This window comes from Myotis nattereri (genome assembly GCF_964212035.1).
Source record: "Myotis nattereri genome assembly, chromosome: 1".
NCBI lineage: Eukaryota > Metazoa > Chordata > Mammalia > Chiroptera > Vespertilionidae > Myotis > Myotis nattereri.
This window is the reverse complement of record NC_138075.1, coordinates 66,356,520-66,383,990: the sequence shown is the minus strand read 5'-3', so window position 1 is coordinate 66,383,990 and position 27,471 is coordinate 66,356,520. Positions and strand designations below refer to the sequence as shown.

At 49.8% G+C, this 27,471-nt stretch overlaps 1 protein-coding gene across 1 annotated transcript; it reads right to left on the bottom strand.

Moving 5' to 3' along the window:
• Positions 1 to 214: 214 nt before the first annotated feature.
• Positions 215 to 27,217, bottom strand: PLA2G4D (phospholipase A2 group IVD; the record flags this gene model as incomplete). Its single annotated transcript, XM_081092202.1, has 20 exons — positions 215 to 441; positions 1,530 to 1,716; positions 2,327 to 2,493; positions 2,772 to 2,963; positions 3,093 to 3,200; positions 3,447 to 3,584; positions 3,972 to 4,089; positions 11,467 to 11,689; positions 12,892 to 13,028; positions 13,366 to 13,501; positions 13,685 to 13,722; positions 13,892 to 14,002; positions 18,563 to 18,699; positions 19,053 to 19,116; positions 20,646 to 20,688; positions 21,577 to 21,617; positions 22,322 to 22,453; positions 23,004 to 23,140; positions 23,321 to 23,393; positions 27,173 to 27,217. The coding sequence occupies 20 exons, from the start codon at positions 27,215 to 27,217 to the stop codon at positions 215 to 217; spliced, it is 2,454 nt and encodes an 817-aa protein (XP_080948328.1).
• Between the last annotated feature and the right edge of the window lie 254 nt (positions 27,218 to 27,471).

Sequence of the window (27,471 nt, the reverse complement as noted above, 5' to 3'; positions counted from 1 at the left end):
CACACCAGTCAGGGCTGAAAAGATTCCTAACATCATTAGTCATTGGAGAAATGCATAGCAGACACCACTTCATACCCATTAGGAGTATTATAATGAAAAACACAGACAGTAATAAGTATGGCAAAGATGTGGAAAAACTGGAACCCTCACTCAATGCTGACAGGAGTGTAAAATGTGGCAGCTGCTTTGGAAGACAAAGGTGTCTTGAGCAGCCTCAAGACTGTGCCCCTGGCAGCCTGGCCCCCAGGGTCTGGTGCTTCAGAACCATCTTCAGTGCCTGCAGGATGGTACCCTGGCTGTTCTGCACATTGTAATCGCTGAGTTGCAGCAGGCGGTCAAAGTCTTCCTCCTTGTAGGTCATGTTGAACAGGGAGTAGGGTGAGGTGTCCCCAGTGAGATCCACCTGGCCGGCCGGTAGCTCCGAAGGGCTGCGCTGGATACCTGCTCAGGGTAGGAGGGAATTAGGAGCAGCACTCAGAGGCCTCCACAGCTGGGCACAGGGGTGGGCTGCTCCCCACTGAAGGGGCTCCTTGCTCCTCTATATCTTTTGCCCAGAAATATAAATGTGGGTAGAAGGATACTATTTTGAGATATAAAGAGTTTGCTGCTCCTCACATTTCCTTGTAGCATTCACGTCTTCCACTATTCAGGTAACCTCATATATCTATATCACCTTCAAGGGTAAGGTGGAAACAGCCAGAACAACAAAGTCAAGTAGGTTAGTGAATGGATTCTTAATAATGATAGAAACAAGAGGCTGAAAACCAAAGGACGTTTGCTTTGCAAGGACCAGTATTTGCTGAGAGAAGAAGAGAACTCCAAGATGTGTGCTGAGCATGTTAAGAGTGAAGCTGGAAGGTCTGAAATTATGGTGGGAGGTAGAAAACCAGGAATAATGCACAAAGGCAGGAATTTGGTTTTCCCAGCAAAAGGAGGGAAAAGTCTGACCAGTTGGTGGAAGGCAAGGATGGAAAGGAATGTGATAGGGTTTAGATTTCAGGGGTCGTGGACAGAGCCCCCCCCCCACTCCCCCCCCCACTCCCCCCCCTTGCTCACTGAGAAAGAGGCCCAGCTCACTAGAGGCCGAGTGAAACCCCAGGGAGGCTCAGGGGCCTCTGAGAGAGGGGGGCTGGGACCTCGCTTTCCTGGCGGTCTAGCCTGGGAAGCTTTTAGGAACTCCTCCAACAACTTGGTGCCTGAGCAGCTGTGGAGTAGGCTGCCCGACGGTGACAATGCAGGCGGCCTCCGGATGTGGGGATTCTTGGAACTCCGCCCCACAAAGCAGGAGAGCTGGGGGCCCAGGTGTAGGTAGGGGAACTTGCTAGGAAAGGGGGGGGCGGCGCACAAGAGCATGGGGTCATGACAAAGAGGACAGCAGCACAGTGACTTTGCAAAGAGAGGGCACCTGCAGGGATGTGGGCATCTGCAACAGACACCAGGCCTGCCATGTCCTCCCCCTCTGCTGGCCACAGGGGCACTGGGGAGGGCCCAAGGCTGCCAGGCTGTTATGAAGGGAGGGGCTGCCTCACCTGGGGCTGAGTGGTCCTTGAAAGAGGCATTGACCAATGGGAAGTGCAGCAGGACAGGGGCCTCGGGGCAGGTGGGGTCCGAGAAGAGATGGCACTCCTTGGGCTGGCGCTGGTCCTGTGGGCTGGGCTCCACGCGGGGGAACGGCAGCCCCAGGCCTCGGCAGTACGCCTCAGTCTGCTGCAGCGTCTGGTTGGGGAGAGGGCCCAGAGAGAACCAGCTACTTCCTGGTCAGCCAGGTCTGTGCTCTAGAAACGCTAGGATGGCTCCCGCCCAGACTGCCTGCCCAGTGTCCTGACAACTGGTTCCTGTTCATGGCCCCGTGACGCTCGGAGGGAGGCAAAGGAAGCCATTGATCTGCATGCTTTTTGGTTAAAATCTTTAGTTGGGGTACCCTGCACCTCCGTCCGATTTCGATTGCTCTTGCTGGGCTATTCAAGTCCCAGAGCCTAGAGGGCCTCAGGAGGGGACCTACTTCTGTGTCACGGCCCCAGCCCCCACTTGCCCAGAGTCCCAGGGAGGCTCTGGTGGGATGGATATGGACGGGCCAGGGTCTCCTCCCAGCTGTGACCAGGTGTTCTTTGGGGGCAGGCCTGGCATGCTTCCTCCCTGTCCACCTGTCCTGGGAGCCCAGTGCTCCAGCACCTCCACAGCCCTTTCCAACCAAGGACCTGGCAGGAGCATGTGGTCAGAGCCTCTCACCCCTCCCTCCCTTTGGGACACAGGTGGTCTGGGCCAGTGGCCTAGGGGCCCTGCTGCTCGCCCCAGGAGCTCAGTCCGGCTGAGCAACCAGAAGCACCTCAAAAGGCGAGGACGGGGAGTAGTCGAAGGAGAGTATGAGGTCCAGCCGGCGGCCTGGCCGGAACATAGAGGGAGAGCTGGTGTTGACGAAGTAGCCGGCATCCACCAGGCAGAGCTGGGGCTCCTGCGGGGTCAGCTGGCCAGGGGTGGAGTCTAGCTGGCTGTCTGATGGGGGAGGAGAGATCGTCAGGGGCAGCCACTCTGCCACGGATCACCCACTCACAACCCCCTCCTTCATATTGCATTTGCTCCCATGTCCCCTTCTTACCTCTGGTGTCACTCCCTGAGTGCACGTGACACCTGCCCTTCCCATTACCTTCTCCAGGCCACACCCCAGAATTGGATGCTATGACCCCCCAAGGCCTCTGCCAGTCCCAGCCACAGTCCAGCTTCACCTTGGAGTCTAACCTTGTTGCCCAAGGACACAGGGCAGTGGCCCTTACCTGCCCAGGTAGAGAACTCTTTCTGGTTGCGGTAGTCCTGGTGCAGCTGCAGGCCCTGGAGGAAGTTGGAGCTGTGCTGGCAGAGCGGCCTGCCTGTCAGGAAGCCCTTAAATGCCTGGGCCAGTGCTGTTCCGGGCTGCAGCCACAAGGCCTCCAGCCATGAGGAGGTCCTCAAGGAGGCAGGGGGCTCCTCTGGGCCCAGGGAAGCAGACATTGGTCCTGGCGATGCCTGGCCCTGCCTCCCTCTGACATCCTCCACCCCTGGCATCTGAAGGGGAGGCGATCTCATTCCAGGCTCCCCTGGCTGCCTTCTTTTCCTACCCAGGCTCCTGATCCTGTCCTCGATGTGTTGCTTCCAGGCATCACCAGAGCTGGTGAGGTCATACCAGACATCCAGCAAATTCAGGGAGAAAACGTTGCTCCAGATACCTGAAGACCAAACCCACGAAAGGTCAGCCCCCGGCCTCAGCGCCCTGCCCGCCATGGCTTGGAGGCCAGTGGTCCCCACCCCTGGGTGCAGGTGGAAAATGAGAGGAGGGGCAGGCTGCCTCCCCAGGGCTTCCCCACAGCCCCATGCGGCGCCTCGCAGGGGCGCTGCCAGACCTGAGCACAGGAGTCACACCCAGTCAAGGAGGCCTGCCACGGGCCTGGCCAGGGCCTTCAGGGTGACCTCACCTTCCAGGAAGCAGATCCGGGACTCGGGGAGCCTCCTCATCAGCTGCCCCATAAAGAACTCGGAGCCGAAGAGCTCAGACGGGACAAAGGCTCCATACTTCAGGAATCCGACCTCATAGGGGGAGAACTCAACCCACTCTGAGGGGCAGGAGGGAGAGTGCGAATGAGGGAAGAATGGGCAGGGGGAGGCCCAGCTCTGATAGGAGTCTCAGATTCTGCCCCCAGCAGGCCCCAGCCTCCTCCCGTCTGGCTGATTCCTGAGCTGACCACTACCCCACCTAGCCCCTTGACCACACCCTCTCCACCATCACCTCCATCACCACCACCCCGCCCACCTCCAGGCCGGCAAACGCCACTGTCTGGCTCCTCAGCCCACCAGAACCACCACCCTTCCTGAAGGCTGGGCCATCTATGCAGGAGTTTCCTGTTTGAATTCTCTGGGGACCCACAGGGCCCAGAGCAGCTGTGGGTGTGCGCACGTGTGTGTATGTGGGAGGGTGGAGTGGGCAGGACTGAGGACTGTACCCTTGAAGTCGAAAGTCTCCAGGTCGTTCTCTTTGACATTGAGGCTCAAGTAGAGGGGCAGAGGGTTCTGGCCCTGCGTCAGTGCAGCTCTCTGTCCTGACAGCTTCTGATCCATCACCTGCGCGGGGGCACAGGGCCGGAGCGAGGTTAGGAGCACCCTAGAGGGGGCAACTCCGTCAGGACAGGGTGGGTGGGGACAGGCTGCGGGGGAGGAGGCAGCTCCCCATTAGGATTTGGGTGGTATGGGTCGCTGCACGCATTCAGTCACCACTCCCGCCCCGACGTTCTGACCGGCCCACGCGCAGGGTCACCACGTGGGCTATGCGGGTTGTGCTCTGTGCTCTCCGGAGAGTGCCGCTCACAGGGACCGCAGTGCCCACAGGAACCCCGCCCGCATCCTGTGGTTCCAGGGCGGGTGGGTGTCGACCCTGACGCACAGACACAGAGGGGCACAGACACCTATGCACAGCTACTGTCTCGAAAGGACACTGGAATCCCCTTGTAGGTCGGAAGTGGAGCCGGCAGGGAGATGAGGAGGGAAACTGAGGGGAGGATGGAGATGGCCCGAGTCGGGGCGGTGGCGGTGAGGTTGGAATGTTTTAGAGGTAGAATCACTACCTTGGCCTGGTTGGATGTGGGGCACGAGGGGCAGGTAGGGGCCTGCTGGTCACAGCTTCAGGGGCAGGGTGAAGTCCCTCAAGGTCTTTTCAAATGTAGAAGGTCACCCAGACTTTACAGTCCACCTTACCTAATCTGCGATTGAAGTGTGGTAGTGGTAGTGGGTAGAGCGGTGGTTCCCAACGTGGGGCACTTTGATTTTTAAGGGGGGCAATTCGAGAATGAGTTATTAACAGTGAATTTTTGGCTTTTCTTATGGTTCTAGGGCCTCATATACAGTATGTAAACGTATATTGTGACATATTTATGCATTTCAGTTCTCTGTCACATGTTTTGAAACTTTATTTGCTATTTTTCATATCACTTCATATTATTATTGTTTTTTTAACAATTTCTTAGTGATTTCTTCCTCAGTACTTCAACTGTCCTTTCGTTATTCTATTTTCCTCTTTCATGGATGCCATGTTCTTTGGAAGCTTGTTTAGACCAAGATAATGGCCTTTTAGGCCTCCTCCGTGTGAATAGGAGTTCGCTCTTTGAATAATAAGAATTATATGTCACAGGGGGGTCATCAGGATCTTAGAGATGCTTAGGCTGGGTTAGAGGAATGGTGAGAGGGAACTCTGGGTGCAGACCAGAGTAGATGGACAGCAAATAAATATTTTTCTTGAGGTCGTCAAGAAAAATGTCTTATCTGCTGTCATTGATTTTTGCCCAAAGAGACAGTGAGAGCTCATCTGCAAGGAAATTCAGACCCTTATACCTATTTTCTAGGTAATTGTAAGAGTGAGGAAAAGAAGGAAGCTGGGAAATTGGTCCCATAAGGATGTTTCTTACTATAAGTAGGAATTGTATATTGAATATGTAAGCTATCTGTATTAGCAGCTGTGCACATTTAAAAGTCAGTTAAAACACACTGTAGCAATTTTGCCTCAATACTAAATAAATGAATAAATAAATAGTGAAAAATGAAAAGAAGGGTGCCCCTTCAGTGTACATTGTAAGCTCTGCCAGCGGACAGCTGCCCTTTTAGGTTTCCCTTAATGCTGTTCCGGGTTTAGCCCCTCCCAAATGTTCTCCCAGTGTCTGCCTGCCCCTCAGCATCCCCTCGTTTATTCTTGCCTTCTGTTCCTAATTTCATCTTCAGTAACACTCCAGGCTCTGGGTTTGATGGCAAGGGCTATGTCTGGCCTACTGGGGAGTTCCACAGGTACAGAAAGTTCTCGTTCTATCCCTGACCAGAGATGCAAACAGGGCTCATCTCAAGCATCAGCAAGGTTAATGCCGGTGGCTGCCTGGAGCCCCACCTTCTGGGGAATCCTGCTGCCACAGGCCCTGGACTGTCTCTGATGGAGCAGTGCATGTACCATGACGCGTGCCCCTCTCTGAGGCTCTGAGCTGGAGGGCACCTCCCTCAGCAGCCAGGCCTAGGTGGTTCCCAAACTGCCATATCAGCCCTCATCCTCAGGTTTACTTAGAGTTTGGCAAATATACAGATTCCTGGGTCTATTCTGAGAATCAGCAGAAACCACTTAGGAATTTGCCTTTTAAAAATCTCCCCCAGGCGATTCTGAGGATCAGCCAGGTAAATGTGTGTCCCAGGACGCTTGCCCAGCCCATCCAGCAAGGAGACCCCTCCCACCTGTGTGAACTGCCTCTTCCCGTCAGCCCTCAGTCATTGGATGAGAGCACCCATGTGTCAGCCACAGCCTCTCCCCCACTTCCTGGGTGACACCCAATATGACTTGAGTTTTAGGGAATCCACAGGAAAAAAACCCCATATGGCTTAAGCCGCAAGCACTGATGATCTGTCTTATCTGCAAGTCAGTCCTGCAGGTGTGAGTGTGTGTGTGCTGGGAAAGGCGGGGGCTTGATTAATACCTGCGTTTTCCATTCTCAAAGGCTTTTTAGTTAGGAACCCTGTTGGCCTGGTTATGCCACCTATGATGAGGGGAGATGTGTCCTTTTACTAAGACGCCCAATTCCTGCTCCGAGGAAAGGTTTGGAAAAGGATCAGCACACCCCTCCATCGACTGAAACCGGATTCCTTTTCCTGGAATAGCTTGCCAGTAAGTCACGGCGGGCCTCTGGGCCTCTAGCCCCCTACTTCCCAACCGAGGCTCCCTAACCCAGCAGAATGCCACTCTGAGGCTGGGGGGCCACCGCAGTGAGGGCGCTGGGTGCAGTGTTGGTGACATGGTGACGTGCTCGGGATATACAGGGCGGGGCTAATGAGTATGTGAAACCTTTTGTCCAAAGTGAAAGAAAATCACATAAGACTGTAACTCAGGAAAAGATAAGAGAAAAAATGAGTTTCTCCTTAATGGCGAGCAGCTTCTAAGCCAGTGGTTCTCAACCTGTGGGTCGTGACCCCTTTGGCGTCGAACGACCCTTCCACAGGGGTCGCCTAAGACCATCCTGCATATCAGATATTTACATTATGATTCATAACAGTAGCAACATTACAGTTATGAAGTAGCAACGAAAATAATCTTATGGTTGGGTCACAGCATGAGGAACTGTATTTAAAGGGCCAGAAGGTTGAGAACCACTGTTCTAAGCAGTTCAGTGCCTGCCAGTAAAAGGCTAAAGACAAACGTTTCAAAGGAGAGTTTGAGAAGCACTGATTATAACAGTGTATTTTACAAGGGATTTTTTACAAAAACTGAAGCAATATTATAGAAGTACATGAACTAATAAAGTTGTTCTGAGTAAAATTCACTGTATAATATTTCTCTGACAATATTTAATATTAATGAAATTGTAATTGGATGTGAAGGGAATTACATTTTCTAGTTTTTAAAATTACTTTTGGTACTGTAGATTAGTATAGTACAGATACTTATTTTTATCTAAAGGCAAGTTTAAAATCAACACTAAATTTGTCTAAATAAAGAATTTATTTTTAATCCTCATCCAAGGATATTTTTTCCAGTGATTTTTTTTAGAGAGAGTGGAAGAGAGAGGGAAAGACAGAAACATCAATGTGAGAGAAACACATCGATTAGTTGCCTCCTGCGGGCCAGGGAGGAGCCTGCAACCAAGGTACGTGCCCTTGACAGGAATCAAACCCGGGACCCTTGGGTCCGCCAAGCCGACACTCAGCCAAACCGGCTAGGGCTGAATAAAGATTTCTTTTTAAAAGCACACAATGAATGTCAGCTTTAAGAAATAAAGCATGATCTGGCTGGTGTGGCTCACTGGTTGAGTTTTGACCTATAAACTAGAAGGTCACAGTTTGATTCCTGGTCAGGGCACATGCCGAGGTTGTGGGCTCGATCCCTAGTGTGGGGCATGCAGGAGGCAGCCAATCAATGACTCTCTCTCATCCTTGATGTTTCTATCTCTCTCTCCCTTTTCCGTCCTCTCTGAAATCAAATATATATATATACATATATATATATATATATGTATATATATGTATATATATATATATTAAAAGGGGTAAAGCATGATAACTAAGAAAAAAGAAATAATATTTGAAAAGCTTTCCCTATTGGAACATTTTTAAAGCCAAATGGGTGCTCATTTTAAGGAATACATTATTGATCAATAATACCACAAGAACTTTTATTCTTGTGAACAGAAAAAATTAATTAAGTTTTGTCTTTTTAAAAAATTACTGTAATGAACCTTGTACATAAAACTGTGCACTGAGCATGGCCAGTGTGGCGCAATGGTTGAGCATCAACCTATGAACTAGGAGGTCACCATTCAATTCCTAGTCAGGGCACTTCCTCTCTGAAATCAATAAAACAATTGTTGTTTTATTAATATATATATTAATTGTGCATTGAACAATTAATAATAAACAACAATTGTGAATTGAGTGAGTCACTACTGAAGGATCAAATGGTAATTAAATTAGTCTTCTTTATGGCCTAGAGTCAAACTGCATTTTCTAGCGCCTTGTAAAGTGAAGGTTAACAAGGTTCTCCCACTCTATAGTAACTAATTGGTGCCACTAGGCAGAAAAAATCCGTTAATAAAACAAACAACCTCAAAAATGAACATGAATTTAAACAGTAGATGAAAGAATACAAGGATATATTAATAAAATAAAAATATCTCAAGTAATTATGTTGGTTTTATAAATTCAATGCCATTTCAATGAAAATCCCATTTATCATGAAATTTGAGTAGCTGATTCTGTTATGTATACAGAAGAGCAGAGGGCCAAAAGTAGCCAACAACATTCTGAGAAGAACCACGGCGGCAGATAGAGATACATTTGCCCTGTCAGATACCAAGATGTATTACAAAGGCAGAGTAACTAAGCCAGTGTGATATTGGCACAGGATCGAGAATCAGTCTCATCAGAACGGAACAGAGAGCTCAGGAAGAGCCCTGTGAATATATGAAAGCTGACACATGACAGAAGCAGCAAGGCTGGTCAGTGGAGGGAAAAATCCAATAAATGATACTGGAAAAGTTTGCTATCTGTATGAGGAAGAAAAAACTGGATTCCTATTCATGTAATACCTGAAGATAAACTCTGGGCAGATTCAAGTCCTAATTGTAAAAGAAAAATCTTTAAAACTTTTATAAGAATGTATAGGACAATATTTTATAACTTCAGGATAGGGAAGATTTCTTAAGAAGACCCAAAGAGCATAAACCATTAAGAAAAAGAATAATACATTGGATTACATTAAGATTATGCATCAAAATCTATTAGACTTAGTAAAGAATATCCAGAATATATAAAGAATTCCTACAAAATAATATAAAAGGATGAACTAAGTAGAAAAATGTAAAAGAATTTGAGTAGGTAATCCACAGAAGAGGAGGTTCCAATGAAAATATACTTGAAAACATGATCAATCTCACTAAAAACCAAGAAAATGAAAACCTACAATAAAAATTCATTTCATACCCATAAAACAAAAATTTAGAAACCTGAAGAGCATGTAGGGAAAAGAAGTTATGATACACTGGTGGTGGTGGGGGGGGGGGGGTGTGAATTAATACAACCCTTTGGGAGAACAATAGCTAGGAAGGTTGAAGGAACATGTACCCAGTGGCCTAACAATTGTACTACTGGGTATATAACTTCAAGGCACAGAGAATCTCTAACACATGTGCACAGGGAGACCCATACAAAGCCATTTGTGTAAATAATATATTTATCTTAAGGATATACATTTTTAATAAAAGTATACCTAGTAAAGGTATATGTAATAAAGTACATAATAATGGTATATACAATACATGTTATGTATTATGTATTACTAGAGGCCTAATGCATGAAATTTGTGCAAGAGGCTCGGCCCTCACAGCCCTGGCTTTGTCCGGAAAGGCATCTGGAAGAGTTCTTCTGCTGTTCGGTCTAATTAGCATATTAGCTCTTTATTATATAGGATAGTAAAACATGTATATAGATTGCAGATACGTGCTCATAAACCTAAATTCAGAATAGTGATTACCTCTGAGTGTGGGAGGGAAATGGGATTGGGGAGGGGACCACCAGGAGCTTTAACTCTTTCTGTTACATTTCATTTCTTAGGCTGGTTGATGAGATCATGAATATTCATTACATTATTCTTTATGCTTTATGCATTTTATTAGGTCTGAAGATTATCATGATAAATATTTAACAACATTAAGATTTTTTTAAAAATAAGTGTATATATTTTGGGTTTTTTTTTTGTTTTTTTAATAGAGAGAAGAATGGAGAGGGAGAAAGAGAGAAAGAAAGAGAAACATTGATATGAGAGAGAAGCATCGATGGATGCCTCCCGCAGGTACCCAAGGGGGAGGGGGGAGGGGGATGAAGTCCGAAATCTGGGCATGTGCCCTGACAGGGAATTGAACCCGTGACCTCTCAGTGCATGGGACAATGCTCAACCAACTGAGTCATACCGGCCAGGGCTAAAATAAATACTGTTAATAAATAAAAAGTAAGAATGGCTGGTAATTTCCAAGTAGCACTGTGCTTGCCAGCAAAAATAAAATATTTTTTTTTAATCAAAGCAAATTCATTTTCAGTTAGTTTACATGATCATTATTCTTGGTCAAACTCCTGACACTCAAAGATAAGACAGATAAGAATCTTTCCTTTGCTAGTATTTGATAGTTTACTTTTGTTATGCACGTTAAATATACCTTTTGTGTTTTAGTTGTTTCAAATGCTTTAAAAAACTTTGTTCAGATAATTATATGTGGTAAAACAATAGTGCAAAAATCACTGATTTTAATAATTGTATCGTTTAATGTAAGATTCAGTAGTTAACTTACTAAGCTTTCCTTAAAGAGGCAATGTATAAAAAATGTATATGCTCAGGTTTGTCTTAATGGTGTTAGGAAAAGAGTAAAGAAATATGTTAGCTAACACTGAATGCTTACTCTATGCCAAGTACCATTGATTGCTCACAACAACCCTGTTAGATAAGTACCATTCTCATTCCTATTGTACGGGTGAGAAAATGGAGGCACAGAGTGGGTAAGTAAGTTGCCTAAGGACATATAGCTAGTGAGACGCATAGGGGGTAGAACCCAGGAATCTGGCACCAGATTGCTTTTAACACTTCCAAGACGATGAAGAGAAAGAATATATTTCATATTGTAGTATAAATAAAATAAAAGCTGTTTGAACAATCTCACTGACTCTTAAACACTTTGTCTACTGAACCGACTTTAGCATTGTCTGGTCCCTAGTCCTTGGGAGACCCAGAAATTTAATTGGAGAATAGCCTGACCCATAAAGGCAGCATCCCAAAGTTGGGCAGACACTGAAACACAGTGGTTTCCACGTTCTTTAACCGAGGGTCCAGGACACTTACCCTGCAGACATGCGCTTGCGCGTCAGCTAGCTGTGGGGTTGCCCCAGCCTTGCCCATTGCACTCACGCTCCACCCCGCATGCACAGGTACCCTACCTGGTTGTGCAGCATGGACTCCAGCACGAGAGCCCACAGGTCCACAAAGGTGGTGGGGCGCCCCTCCTCCGTTCGCCGCTCCAGCTCCTGGAAGTAGCTTGCCAGTCGCTCTGAGGAGAAGGCTTCCAGCTTGCTCTGGGCCAGGTGTTCCCGGGCATATCGGATGGGCCCCTCGAGGTCCTTCTGCGACCACTCAGGGTCCCCATATAGTTGGGCCATTGTCCTGGGAGAACAGAGGGACAGTACAATATGATGATGAGGCCCAGCACCGGTTGCTGCAACTCCCTCTTCCAACCCTCGAGATTTCTCCCAACATTTTGTTCCTGCCACCAAAGCTCTGCCTTTCTGGAAAATGCTTCAGGGCTTTCCCTCCTCCTAGGTCAGGGCTGTTCAATATAAATATAATGTGAGCCACGTATGTAATTAAAAATTCCTAGTAACTACACTTTTTAAAAGATTGGTAAAAATTAATTTTAATAATATACTTGAGTTATCATTTTCAATATGTAATTAATATAAAAAATTTAAGATAGATTTATATTTTTCCAAACTTAGTCTTCAAAATTCACTGTGTATGTTATAGTTATAACAACTCAATTTGGACTAAGCACATTTCAAGTGGTCAATAACCGCACATGGCTGCAGCTACTGTAACATACAGCACAGCTCCAGACCCTATCTCCCTCTTCAGAGGTCTGTCCCAAAGCCCTCTGAGACTGCTTGTCGATGGCTGTCACCTAAACTCTTCTGAGGCGAATATCCTCTTTCACTTCTTTAAAGTCACATTTCAATAAGATTCAAAGGAATGCATCTCTAACAGTGAAAAGTTCCATTTCATTATAGGCAGGCTGGTGTGTAGGGAGACAATTTTGTCTTTAGGTAAAATAGCACCTCTTGACCTCAATTTCCTCATCTATACCATAGGGACAATCAGAGAACCTCCCTAGAGAGTGTTTTGAATATTAAATGAGGTAATAACAATTAAAGAAAAAAGAGCTATCAATTTGGAGTTCCCGGAACGCGTCAGACGTGTTAAGTGCTTTACTTGGGCTGTCCCACTCTAATCCTATGGAGGATGTGCTATTATTACCCCTATTTTGGAGATGAGTCAACGAGAATCAGAGGATATAAGTTGGTTAAGATCACCCAGCCAGTAAGTGGTGCTGTGGAGACTCAAACCCAGCTCCTTCTGAATCAGCTGCCTTAGACCTCTTCAGAAGCATGGAGTGGAAATCCTGTAATGCCACCCTCATGGAGGACTGCTGTAATTTCTGTTTCCTCCCTTTTGAGACAGCCACTTGGCACCCATCAGACCATACTGCTCACAACTACTTGGTTTCCCCATATACAGGGTCCCTCTGGTGTCCACGCCACTCCCCTCTGGGGCCTGGTCATCTCTGATTCTCCAGCCCCCAGGGCCCTCACCATGTAGCTCCCGAGATGCCGCTGAAGTACGTCACACAGTCCAGGAGTCCCAGCTTTTTCAGAGCCAACAAGTGGCCATAGAGAGAGGTCATGGCCCGGACACCTCCTCCTGTGGCCATGATCCCCACGATGGGGACCTGGACCACACAAAGACAGAGGCTGGCTTAACAAAGACAGGGATAGAGCTGCCTCCTGCCTCCAGAGAAGGGACCTGATCAGGACGGGGTGAGGGCCTGGTGCAGTCAGAATTAGAGCTATCACCTAGCCCCTTCCCAAGAAGTGACTGCTCTCAGCCCTGGACACAGCTCCAAAGGGAGTGAGAACCCCAGAGCTCACTCATGCTCCATATCTCCTCCCACATGCTCACTCCCCAGTCTCTGCTGACTGGAGTGTCTGGAGAGGGCATAGGAATCAGGTACTCCCTTAAGGCTGGTCCAAGGTATCTGTACCCCCACCCTTATGTATCCCCCAAACCTCATCTTCCTGTAGGTCTCTGTCCAACTGCAAGGCCTTCTTCAGGGCTTTGGCCACCACCTGCTTCCTTCTGCTCAGGAAAGCTTTCTCCTCCACACATAGGTCGAAGCCCAAGCGCACGGCCATCTCCTTAGGGCTGGGGCAGCAGAGGGTCCAAGGGTCAGGGGGCACCTGCAGAGCTCAGCCACTGGTAGGCCAAGTCCACAATAGCTGCCAAATAATATCCCTGCTCCAAACCCCCAAGGACCAATCTTTCCACAGCACTCCCCTGCCCCATGACCACCCCTGACTGTCCCCGACATATATCAATGTCCCTTACCAGCCCTCAGCCTTGAGCTGTAGCCTCACTCCTGGGGCCTGAAATCAAAGCAAGAGACTTTGCTCAGAATGTCCAAGGCTCTGCAGGGAATGTGAGTATCCACTGGGGGCCGTGGGCTCCCCCATCTTTATTCCCACTGGCACTTCCCATCCAATGGGCTGGCAACTGGGTGCACTGTTTTTTTCAATTGGAAGGGAGGCCACTTACATTTGTAGCAGGAACATCAATGATCATCTCCTTCCCCATAGTCAAGGACTTCAGAGGCATAGTGAGGTGCCCTGCTGAGATGTCTGAGTTCCAGTCTTCGCTTTTGGAGCTCTGGAGGGAAATATTCATTCATTCATTCACTCAACAAACGCTTACTGAGCGGCTAAACAGTGATCCAGACAGACACAGTCCTTCCCTGGTAATATTAAAATAATTACAATATTTATAATTATTAAAATTATCTATATACATAAAAGCCTAAGCTACCATTACAACCGAAGGACCAGAACGACCAGAACGACCGGTTGACCAGTTGCTATGATGCAGACTGATCACCAGGAGGCAGATGCTCAATGCAGGAGCTGCCCCCTGGTGGTCAGTGCGCTCCCACAGCCAACCTCCCATGGCCCCTCCCTCTGACCTGCTGCCCCCACCCCCATAGGCCTCGATCACCGGCCAGGCCAAGGGACCCCACCAGTGCACAAATTCATGTACCAGGTCTCTAGTAATAATTATAATTATAAAAATAATAGCTGAGGAGAACCAAGATGGCAGCATAAGGTATATACTGCCCTCCACAACCACATTAAAACTACAACTAAAAGACAAAATGGCTATTATCCAGAACCATGGGAAAGCTGGCCGAGTGGAAGTTCTACAACTAGAAGGAAAGAAAAAAGCACATTGAGACTGGGCAGGAGGTGCGGAGGCACCAAGAGCAGAGGTACGGAGGCGCGTGAAATGGGCTGGCAACTGGGTGCGCTGTTTTTTTCAATTGGAAGGGAGATACAAGCTCCTGACTGCTCTGAACTCCAGTTTCCAGTGAGACTCTGGTGACCCAGACTCCTACGGGGAGAAACTGGACTGTCTGGCATCAGATCGGAAAGCAAGGGTGGTATTCTTGCAGAGCTGCTTGCAGGGATCATTGTTACTGTGAGGAAGAGGGGTGAGACGTGGAGATCCGGAGACACAGAGATGGCTGACTGACAGCCATCACTGTTTGCTCCACCCGGGTGATTCCCTGAGACCCTGCCCCACCCAATTTACAACCCCACCCAAGCTGTGTGCAGCAGCACAAATGAATTGCCTGCCCTTTCGCAGGCTAACCTCACAAACTGCAGCTGGGTCAGAGAGCTCCAAAACTTCCAAACCCCAAACAAAGAGGAGAAATCTGCAGATCTCGCTGTAGCTCCTGCTGAGTAGACTCACAGTGGTTGACTTTGCACCTCCTTGGAGATCCAGGAGCCAGTGTACCCAGTGGTCAGATACCAGATTTCAACTCCTCACATCCATAAATGACACACTCAAGAGGCAGACTCAGTGAGCACCAAAGCCCCACTGAAGCAAGTCCTGCCCCATAAGGGTGTCTCCAGCACGGAAGTTCTTCCACTATAGACACAGCAGGTCCTCGCAGTCAATTGGCCTGGAGGTCATTTCCTCCCAGGGATACCAACAGCAATCAAGGCTTAACTACAACAAGACTGTGAACCCAGCCCACAAAGGGATGCACCAAGAGTGTCCACCTCAGGTGATTGGGGAGGCTGAGCCACTGGGCCCAATAGGACACCTACCTCACAAAGCCACTCTATCAACATAGGGAAGCAGCCAAAATGCAGAGACAAAGAAATAGATCACAAATGACAGAAATGGAGGAAAGCAAACTACTGGATATAGAGTTCAAAACCACAGTTATAAGATTACTCAAGAATCTTCTACAAACCTCCGAGAAACTTAGTGAGACCTCCAAGGAACTTAATGAGACCTTCAAGGATCTTAATGAGAATGCCAAAAGAATGGAAAAGGACCAGTCAGAAATTAAGCATACAGTGACTGAAATTAATAATATACAGAGATCCAACAGCAGACTAGAAGATCCCAAGAATCAAGTCAAAGATTTGAAATATAAGGAAGCAAAAAACACCCATCCTGAAAAGAAAAAAGAAAAAAGAATCCAAAAATATGAAGATAGTATAAGGAGCCTCTGGGACAACTTCAAATGTACCAACATCCGAATTATGGGGGTGCCAGAAGAAGAGAGAGAGCAAGATATTGAAAGCCTATTAGAAGAAATCATGATAGAAAACTTCCCCTACCTGATGAAAGAAATAGACTTACAAGTCCAGGAAGCAAAGAGAACCCCAAACAAAAGAAATCCAAAGAGGACCACTCCAAGACATATCATAATTAAAATGCCAAGGGCAAAAGACAAAGAGAGAATATTAAAAGCAGCAAGAGAAAAACAGTTAGTTACCTACAAGGGAGTACCCATATGACTGTCAAATGATTTCTCAACAGAAACAATGCAGGCCAGAAGGGAGTGGCAAGAAATATTCAAAGTGATGAATAGCAAGAACCTACAATCAAGATTCCTCTACCCAGCAAAGCTATCATGTAGAATTGAAGGTCAGATAAAGAGCTTCACAGACAAGAAAAAGCTAAAGGAGTTCATCACCACCAAACCAGGATTATATGAAATGCTGAAAGGTATCCTTTAAGAAGAGGAAGAAGAAGAAAAAGGTAAAGATAAAAATTATGAACAACAAAGTGACAACAAATACATATCTATCAACAAGTGAATCTAAAAATTAAGTCAATAAAAAATCTGATGAACAAAATAAACTGGTGAATATAATAGAAGCAGGGGCATAGAAAGGGAGTGGACTGACAATTCTCAGGGGGAAGGGGGTGTGAGGGGTGCAAAAGAGATTGGACAAAAATCTTACACCTATGGATGAGGATAGTGGCGGGGGTAAGGGCATGGGGTGGGGTGGGAACCAGGTGGAGGGGAGCTATGGTGGGAAAAAAGAGGAACATCTGTAATAATCTGAACAATATAGATTTATTTTTAAAAATTAATAAAAGAAGAAAAAATAATAATAGCTAATATCACCCTGGCCGGTGTGGCTCAGTTGGTTGGAGCATCGTCCCATGCACCAAAGAATTGTGGGTTCGATTCCTGGTCAGAGCACATACCCAGGTTGCGGGAAGCAACTGACCAATGTTTCTCTGACATTGATGTTTCTCTCTCTCCCTCTCCCTTCCTTTCTCTCTAAAATTAATAAAAAAAAAACACATACAAATAATAAGAGCTAATATATTTAATGTAATAATAGCTAATATTTAGTTATTGTTTGTGAGAACCATGCCAGAGTCCCCAGATAGTCAAGGCTAATTAGAGTGTGGAGGCCTTGTTGATAGTATGCTGGAATGTCCAGGGCCACTCTGAACACGCTGCAAGCCCACAGCGATCTCACGGTACGCTGTGCCCTTCTATAACCCAAATGATTGATGACATTGTTGGCTAGAGGCCTCCTTTATCTAAATAGTATAATGCATGATACTGACCAGCTAGAGAGGCAGCTGCTGAGATGGAGCTGAGAGATGGTACTGCTACGATGTAAGGCTAAGAGCTCACAGAGAGCTCAGATATAGCTACCATGTTAACCAGCCAGCGTGCTGGGCAGGGGAGACAGGAGAAGCTGCTGAGGCAGAGAGCTCAGGTGCCGCTACTACGGGAGGCAGTGAGTCTAGGGGGCAGCATGTGGAGAGAAACGTACTAGTTCAGATACTAGCTGTGGGGACAGAGATTAATGCTACTATGTGGGAAAGATATGTGTTCACCAGCCGGTGTCTGGCTGCCTGCCTGTATGGACTTTGCTGTGAGGACTGTGTTGTCCGATGGCCATGTGGCCACTGGCTTCTGCAATAAAGACTCATTCTTATACACCCACAACCTCTTATGGCTTCTCTGTCTAAGACCCGGCATCCTAGGAGGGCCAGCCCCAGGGAGAGGGGCTCAGACCCAACCCCTGTAACTAGTGAGCAGAGGATAAAGGAGGAACTTGGACTAAGTTCCCAACAGTTAGTGTAGCGAGTAGGGTTCAAGAAGGAACCTACTCTAGTGTAGTCGGGAAGAATTTAGAGAAATATATGGATTCAGAGCAACTCAGAGCAGCAGTGCTCATGCAGAGCTCTTGCTGCCTCTGACATTGTTCTAACTGGATCATGTATGAACTTATAAAGAATTTATAAAGAAACAGGTAATGAACTAATAGTCCTGTATTGTACAGGAAATAAGCAGTGTGATAAGATAACCAGAAGTGGGATGCATGAGATCTATTTAAGATGGGAGAGCCTCTCTGAAGGGGTACCATTTGAGCTGAGATCTAAATGAGGAGGAGGAGGAGGAGGAGGAGGAGGAGGAGGAGGAGGAGGAGGAGGAGGAGAAAAAGGAGGAAGAGGAAACAGCCTTGGAAGGAGACAAAGGGGGGCAGGGAACGCACTGGCATGTCTGAAAAGCAAGAAGAGACAAGCTATGGCTGGAGCATCATGAATGAGGGGAACGTGGGTCAAATGAGGCAGCAGAGGGGGGCAGGGGCCAGGCTGTGCAGGGCCCGTGGGCACAGACATCAGATTGTTTTCTGAGAGCATCACTGGAGGAGCCATTAAAGGGCTCAGACAGACATAGCGTAACAGCCCCTCCCCACACCCACTCCAGGGCCTGGTGACCCTCCTGCCTGCCAAGGGCATGTGCATAAGTGGGGGAGGCTGACATAGCCACAGGGAACTGGCCGTGGCAGGAGGCAGGCCAGGGAGGGGCCTGCAGCAGCTGGAGCTAGCCCAGGGCCCAGGTTGGTGAAAAATCTCCTGAATCCAGACCCAAAGACCCACCCTCAGGCGCCCTCTCAGCTCTGCCTCTTGAGCTGCCATGTAGTGAAAGCGGAAGGCTGAGGCTGTGCCCAGGGCCGCTGTCTGCGTGTCTTCATATGACCCCGTCAGCACCAGCTCCAGCTCCAGGTTGTCCTGGTCTAGGTAGAGAGTGAGAAGGGTAACATGAGGGGAAGGACCTAAAATACAGGCAGTGCTGCCTGGACGTGATGAAGGCCCTGTGGCTAGGCCGTGGCAAACAGGATGCTGGAAAGGGCCTCCCCAGCCTGCTGGGCCCCATCCCCCATGGAACTCCCACCTCTTGTGACATGCCCTCCTCCAGGTCAGGGGGGCCCTCCTGCCCAGACGAGACCTGTTGCCCTTCTGCTCTGTGGGCAAGAAGAGGCAAGCTCTGCCCTGCCGCTCACACCCTGCCCTGTATGGGTTTCCCAGCCACCCCATCTACTCCCCATATTCCAAGCAGAGGTCAGACCTGGTTCTGAGCGGGTCTCACCTGAGTCCTCGGCTGCACTCCCCATGCTCTCCAAGCGGATATCCAGGCATGACAGCTCTCGAGCCTGGGGCAGACCACATCATGGGCAGGGGGCTCTGCTGGGGAAGCTGCGGTCCCCTCAACCTCACCCTCTGAGCCCCACTGTCCCAAATCCACCACACACAGAACAAGAAGTGGGGTCCAGAGTGGAACTGGACCAGAAAACCTTCACCCCACCTCTGATGCGCTGAAACTGCTAAGCCAGATGTCCTAGGACAGCCAGGGGAGCCCCATCTCTACTCACCCCCAAGCTCTCCTAGATTTGCCGAACTTCTGGAATCTCTGCAGGCCCCCCAACTGCCAGGCACAGTTTTGTGGTGTGTTTCTTTTTTTTCAATCTCTACGTTTCTCTACAGCCTCAACCTGGAGGATGTGTTCATTCTACTACAACTGCTCCCTAAGAGTATTATACAAACCACCCGTCTACAGGGTAATGAAATGGGTCAGATAAATCCTGGACATTTTAGCAACTAGAGTACCTCCCGACTGCCCTCCACTTAACTGACTTGCCAAACGAGACTGCTGCGTTCTCTCTGTAATGCATGCCAGCTGACAGCTGCCCACTCCTGCAGAACTGAGTTCATCAGCATCCCCCGGCCTCCATCACCTCAGATCAGAGGCAGCTGCCATGGGAGAACTACTTTGACGTGTGCAGGCATACCTCGAAGGTATTGTGGGTTTCCTTCCAGACCACCGCCATAAAATGAGAGTCACAATAAAGTGAGTCAGAGTCCTTTTGCTGGTAGAAGGTCTTGTCTTCAATTTGGAAACAAATGCAACATCTCTGAAGAGCAATAAAGCGAAGCCCCATACAACGAGGTATGCCTGCATTCGCAAAAGTAATACTAGTCCGCCAAACAGGCAGCCGCAGGGCCCTGAGGTGGTGCTTCCTTCAATTTGGGGCTCTAGGTGCCTCTTCACCTCCTGCTGGGCCTGGCCCTGCTCCCGGTCAGCTTGCTTGTGGGGGACTGCACCTTGAGTAGAAAGTTTCTAATGCGTGTCTTGCCACCATGTGTCCTTTCCTCTCCATGGCAGCTTTGTGAGCTTGCTGTGTTTAGGATTGCCGACCAGGACTCTCCACTGTCTCAAGGAAGAGCTGACTGACCCCCCTGACCCTATCCCAAAGCTCCCAGATTGGAAGTGCACCCCCCTGGACCCCCCCCCCCTCCCCGAGCCTCAGTTACCTCCATATTAACTAATAACCTGAGCGGGGCCAGGCCCACATGGCTTTCGGGCCAGGGCTTCCGCTTTGGGAGCTGAGAACTATGAGTTCATTACAGGTGACCTAACACATCAGGACGGACTAACAATTCTCCCATCACACCCTCAGCCATACGGCCTTGAGTCAGAACCTTCTCACAGCACAGCTTCAGCCTCCCTCTCTCCATGTTCCCTTTAGCCCCTCTCGGCCTCCGACCCCCGCAACCACATTCCCAGGTGACCACCTAGCTGGGAGGCCAGGGGTGGTCTGCCGCAAAGCCCGGTCCTTGCTTTGTCCCATCTGGCCCACCCCCACCTCAGCTCCCCTCATAAGCCCGGGAAGGCAATGGTTACCACAAGGACGTTGTTGGTGATGAGGTTCTCTGGGCGGCCTGACCTGGAAAATCAAACCGTCCACAGTCTGGCCTTGGAAAAGCAAAAGCTCCCTACACTAACCTGCCCCCGCCCAGCCCAGGCTCCACCCACGTGGGGACTCCTGGATGATGCTGAGGGTTCTCTCAGTCCTGGATACTATTCAGGGTGCGGGGAGGTGCTTCTGAAGAGTGAAAGGTGAAGAGAGAGAGTAGGGCAGAGAAAACACTGACCTTCCTCTCCTCATTTCTCTAAAAGGAAACCCTAACCTGGCCGGTGTGGCTAAGTGATTGAGCATCAACCTATGAACCAGGAAGTCACAATTTGATTCCTGGTCAGGACACATGCCCGGGTTGCGGGCTCGATCCCCAGTGTGGAGCATGCAGGAGACAGCTGATCAATGATTCGCTCTCATCATTGATGTTTCTATCTCTTTCTCCCTCTCCCTTCCTCTCTGAAATAAATAAAATATATATATATATATATATATATATATATATATATATATATATATATTAAAAAGGACCCCACCCCCTGTCTAGCAGGTTTGGGGAGATAAGGGACAGGGAATCTGGGCTGGGCAGACTGATAGGAAGATCTGGGTTAATGACATTTCCCTACATGAAGCCTGGATTCTTAGATACTCCCTGGACTGGGTGAGACTACTCACATTTTTTTCTTTCTTTAAAAAAATTTTTTTTAATTTAAATTATTTAAAGTATTACATATGTCTCCTTTCACCCCACTGACCTCTCCCCAGCCATCGCCCCCCTCCCCCCGCCCCCCCAGCACATGCCCTTATCCCTCTACTATCTGTTCCATGGATTATGCTCATATGCCTGCTTACAAGTCCTTTGGTTGATCTCTTACCCCTACCCTCAAACCCCTCTACCTTCCCTCTGAGACTACTCACATTTTTTCCATCAGGAACTCCACATCCAGTTCCTCCTGTCCCTAGAATCAAAGATGAGCAAGTCATCCACATTTATATAAGTCTTTAGAGTTGACAGAGTTCTTCTACATTCATTATTTCATCACCTCAAGTCTCTAAGGGAGGCACAGTATTATAATCCTTCCCATTTTACAGATGAGGAAATTGAGGCTTAGGGAAAGATGGATGGGCTATCTGCCCAAGTTACAGTTGGTAAGTCTGCAGAGAACAGGTCTCTGGCAAGGCTGAGGGGGAAGATAAGGAGCACAAGCAAAAAAAAGGCTTAATGCCCAGGGCCCATTTCATCTTCCTCTTGAGTGGGATCCAACCCCAGAACTCTGGCCTCCTCCACCCCCGCCTTCACCTGCTGGAGGAAGAACACAGAGACCTTCATCAAACAGGCCTTGGGCACACGGGAGATTAGAGGCAGTAAGTAGGAGTGATGAAGCCACAAATGCCCGAAGGGTTAGTTATACGGAGTTGTGTTTTGTGGACATTAGGAAGTTCATCACCAACCAAAACCTCCTCCCACAGACAGTAAAATTTCTCCATTGAATGACTTAGTCTATAACAGTCAAGTTGAGTTTTGCCTGTCCTGTTAAAATGTAAATATCTCTAGGAGGGGTTTGCCTCTTTCTGTGAATCAGTTCAACCCAGCAGTATCCCAACAGATGGGAGAAACTGTGCAACTTCCTTAGCCTGGATCCCACGGGGACTCCCCACGCACCTGCGGGCGCAGGGAGAAGGTCTTCCGGAGCAGCTCACCAGGGACGACTTCTGAGATGTCATAGAGAAACTTGAAGCAGACATCATCCTCCGTGACTGAGTCCTCATCATAGACACTCAGCTCCAGAACATTCTAGGACAAGAGAACAACTTAGTACATATTTACTCATGGCTATAGCCTACATCAGAGCCAGAAAAGATTATTATGCCTCCATGCTTTGTACTTCAAAATAAAAATAACAGTAAAACTTACAAGTAGTAAAAGAAAACCCAGAAAAGTTCCCAATTTACCCTGCTAATTTTTATTTTTATAAAAAATACAATTCTTTCAAAGAATCTTTCCTCCCCCTACTGTACCCCTGCTTTGCTGGTTCCCTAGGGCATTGAATGTACCAGGTGGTATACTAGGAGTACATTGTCTTTACCCTCACAGCAGCCCAAGTCAGGAGGGGATTCTTACTGTCTCCATTCCGTGGATGGCCAGAGAGAGGACCAGCCACTTGCTGGAGGTCAGGCCCACAGGCACTGGGCTCGCACACTGTCTCCTATACAGCACATCCAGGCTGGGGCCCAGAGAACCCCCTCCCCAGTTACTCCAAGCCCTGGAGGAAAGTGTGCTCTAATCCAAGAGCCCTCCCTGCGCGAGGTACAGCCTGTCCTCAGGTGGGTGGCATGACTTTTACCTTAACCTGGCTCTGGATTAGGAAACTGAAGGTCTCGTTCCATACAGGATGGCTGGAGTTGGTGACTGTTTTGGTCTTCAACTTTATTCCAGGTACGGTTGGCAGCTGTAGAACCACATAGGGGTCTGCCTCGCTCACTGCCAATGTCAAGAGAATCAGCGTGAGAATCCCTCACACCCCTCTCCAGGGCCTTGCCAGATTCCTACCAAGACCCCGGAGGCCACAGTGGACAGCCCACCCCAGGCCAATCCCAAGGCACATGTTGGGCTCTTCCCTTGGGACCAGTCACCCCTGAAGCCCAGGAGACAGTTACTCACACATGTCAGCCCAGCCCAGGCCCCGAGCCTCCAGGACCCTCACGGTGAGTCTCCAGCAGGCGGAGGCCTCCCCCTGCAGAGAAACGTCAGACAAACGAGTCCTTTCTGCTCATTCCTGAGCCCACCGGTCTGGGCCAGACTTCTCCTGAGAGGCTTGGTGGCACTGTCCGGTGCTCTGGGGCCAGACGGCCTTTGCCCACCTCTGTCCCGGGGCAGTGGTTCTGGGCTGCAGCAGCCATGGAACGAAGGAGGGGGGTTGGAATCTGTGGGACTGTCTCCCCGTCAGAGACAGGATTGCATAGTGTGGTGGAGAAAGCAGGGAACTGAGGACTAAGGAATGGCCACCACACTGGACATGTCAGTTTGGGGTCGCCCCATCCCAGAGTTCCCTTTGGTAAAGCGTGTGACCCCACTGCCCAGCCTGCCCTCTGGACCGGAAGTGGACACATGACTCCAGGGAGGCTGAGCCTTGGGGAGCCACAGGTATTCACCTTCTCTTGGGTGGGAATTAGGAAACTCCAAGAGCATCAGGCGTTACTGTGAGCAGTGGGTGAAGGGTCATTGTGTGTGACGATGCTGGCGACATCAGTCGGCCCAGAGACCGCCCAGTGAGGAGGAGGAAGAAATGAAGTGGGCAGAAGCTGGGAGGATTAGGGGTGGGGGGGGGGGGGGAGATAGAGAGAAGAGAAGCAGAAGAAGGTGGCAGGGAAAGCAGAGGACAGGTAGGGTGTGGATAAGTCCTTCTGGGCACAGGGCACTGGGGAGAAAATCAAACCGTCCTTGGCACTGCTGGGACCCAGGGTTTCTGCTCTTCGCGAGGCCTGGCTGTGTAGCTTTTGCTGGGCGCCCTGCACACGTTTTTTATCAGAAGCCCCTATGGTCTGAGGCAGAGGCAGCACCATGCTGGCAAGGTGGGCATCTGTCATGGCCGGGATGGGACATGTGGGGAGGAAAACAAAGCTGCTTAGCCTTGCACCTCCCGGGACCTGCCCACTGCGGTGCTTGTGAGCGGAAGTCCCTTCTCCCACCCCGGGAGCCGGTGTCTGCTCCGCGAAGGTGCTCCTAGCTGGTGCTCCTCGCTAGGGGCTGGCTCAGCGTCCACGGGGTGTGACTCTCCATTCCCCAGAGGGAACCTTACAGGACAATGGACCACAGCAAAGCCACTTGGGGCTCATGCCCCACCCCCCACCCTTCTCCCCTGGGTCCCGGCATCGTCCCTCTCCCGTGGCTCCGGCTGAGTGCCCCTGTCATGCAGTCATCTTTCTGGCAGAGCACATGTAATCCTCCCAGCAGAGTAGGCTAGTTTCTCCCTCCCTGATCATTATGATGGGTCATTACTAAGGGATTAGCTCCAGTGACACCAGCAACATGTCAACTCTACAACTCTTAAGCCAGAGGTTGACATTGGCAGGGATTCCATGCTCTTTTAGACGCCTGGCTCCCTTTCCTCCCTGCACCCAGATCCCGCCACTGCATGCCCCAGAGAAGGTGCTGGCTGGGGTCCCAGGCCCTGCAGGGTGCTGTGCTGCAATGCCCGCTTCAAAACAGAAGGGGGGGGCAGGGGCGTCCCACCCTCTGAAGTCTCCTGGGGCTACTAAGAAGTGCCCCCAGATGCTCACTTTTCGTCCAGTCACGTTGCCCAATTTGAGCATTATTGCTCATGCTCAAACCTCAGGTCACTGAGAGCCTCTCAACCTCAGAACGCCCCCCAGCCCCTGGCAGGACTTTTTTCCTAAAGCGAAACCCCATTTCTCTTCACCTCTCAGACATCACCAACATGGAACCCGCAGAGGATGGGCTCTGGCAAGAATTCTGACTGGTCATACTAGGGGCAGTAGAGTGGAGTGGATGAGGGCAGCCTCCCAGCCAGGCTGGGTCTGCGAGTAAGCCCTGGTCCTCCACTTGTTTGCTGTGTGACTCTGGGCAAGTCACTAAACATCTCAGTGCCTTCTTTTCCTCATACGTAATGGGACTAACCATAGTTTCAACCTCACGCAGTGTTCTGAGGCTAAAGGTATTAATGTTTATAAAATGTTTAGCAAAAAGCAAACACTTTCTATATAACTGCTCTTATGTACTTGTTATGTTTCTAGGTGCTGTACTAACGTATTACATATATGAACTTGATTTATCCTCCCAACAACCTTATAAGATAGTGGTCTCATTTCCTCTCATTTCACAGACGAGAGGAAGGATAACTTGCCCTCAGCCTCGGAGCTAGTTGGTGACATTGTTAGGGTTCAAATCCAGGTCTGCAAGACCAGAGCTCACGGCCCTGTGCTATTCTACCTTCACAGGTCTGTGCTTCTCAGTCAAACCGTGCAAACTGCCCCCACTACCCGGAGGGTATCCAGAATCTCATAGGTTTGTTTCAGCCAAATATGATATTGAACGAACATGTTAACTAATAGGATTCTTTTCCCTCTGGGGCCTTGGGGCTCCATCTTCCCCACTGAAAGATGGTCTCACCGGAATACTGTTCATTGATGACTGACCCTGGACACTTCAGAGGAGGTCTCCAGCAGGGACCCCTACCCAGCTTCCTGTAGGGTCCTGGGAGTGCCTCCCTGCAAAGACTTCCAGCCACTGTCTCCCCCAGTGCAGGGACCCTGGGACCTACTCCATCCTCCTCTCTGTGCAGAGGATCATGGGGGATGTGGCTCAAGGGAGTCCCCAACCAAGGTCCAGAGCACCAGCGACCACGGGGTCTTCAGCAGGAAGAGGGAGATGAGCAGGCCACCTTTTCCCTGCTGGCACCGAGCGATTCATGCTGGGGCAGCGAGGAGGTTGGAGAGGAGTGGAAGCTACAGCACAGCCTCAGGCCCTGCACCTCCGGAGTCAGGCTGAGCACAGCAGGCACGTCCCAGAGCAAGTCCCAGGTGCCCGGCCTGCCCTGGCAGCCAAGCTCCTGCCGCCAGAGCAGGCTCCAGTCTCCGTCCAGCAGGAGAGCCTGGGTGAAGACGCTGCTGGGGCTCACCCTGAAGGCTGGGTGTCCAGGGCCTGATGTTAGGGACTCAGCCAGTTCCAGGGACATCAGCAGGAGGCAAGGTGCTTCCCAGGTGTGCGGGCAAACTCAAGATCCCAGGGTTACCACACCTTGGGCTTTAGTTCTGCCCCTGGGCTGAGCTTAGAGCAGGCAGAGGGTGGGAGGAGAAGGATGCCCAGCTTTCTCCGGGGAGATGAGGATGAAAGGGACACTTCAGAAACCTCTGCAGCTGGGTTCTGGGGCTCGGGCTCCAGATAGAGGAGCAGATGGAGCCAGCGCTTTCTAGCACCTTCAGCACCCTGCTCCCGCAGCTTTGAGTTTCTGCCAGACCCCATCCGGGCATTTGCACTGATATCCGCCCGCAGAGGGTCCTCCAGGCCTCAGGCTGACACAGCTGGGGCAGCAGGTGGGCGGGTGCCTTTCTCCCTTCCCCAGATTCCTTGTTGTCTGAACCCAACTCAGGCCTGGATCTCAGGGCCGAGGCTCCAAAAGCCCAGGGAAGTTTGCAAATAAGGTGTACGCCTCCGCTTGGTACATTTGCCACTTCATGGCCACCCACTGGGGTTTCAGGGGAGACCTGAGGAGCCAGTCTCTCTGGCCTTGTCCCTGCAGAGAATGAGACGTCTGGGCTGAGGGGAAGCACATGGCAGGGCTAGGGTGAGCAGTTTGTAAGCTTCCCTGGCCTGGTTTCAGCCTCATCACTCTTAGGCAGAGTAAATAATTGATTGTGGTCGGGGATTTGGGCTGGCAGAGTTTTGGAGACACACAGGGTGGTTCCTGGGCCCCAGGAAGTCCATTGTCTACGGTGGCGGGCTGTGGGCCTGGCAGGATCTGTGTTGCTTTGAGGGGAGGAGGGGAAGGGTTACCTGATGAGGATGGCCAGGTGGCTCCCAAGGTGTGAGTCTCTCCATGCCAATCCTTTCAGCTCTGCTCCAGGCCCAGCTCCTGCCAAGATGCCAGCTCCCTGGCTGGCTGGCAGCACGTCTTCCAATGAGATGGGACTGACTGAATCTGCCGGCCTCTGAGGAGCCCTGGTCCTATAAACAGGTTGGGGCTCCACCCCCAGGTCACTCCCTCAGCCCAGAGCCTTCTCTTCTTCCCCAAGAGGCTGGGTCAACCAGCATCTCCGGAAACCTCTGGCAGGGCTCCAGGGCTGGCAGGTGGA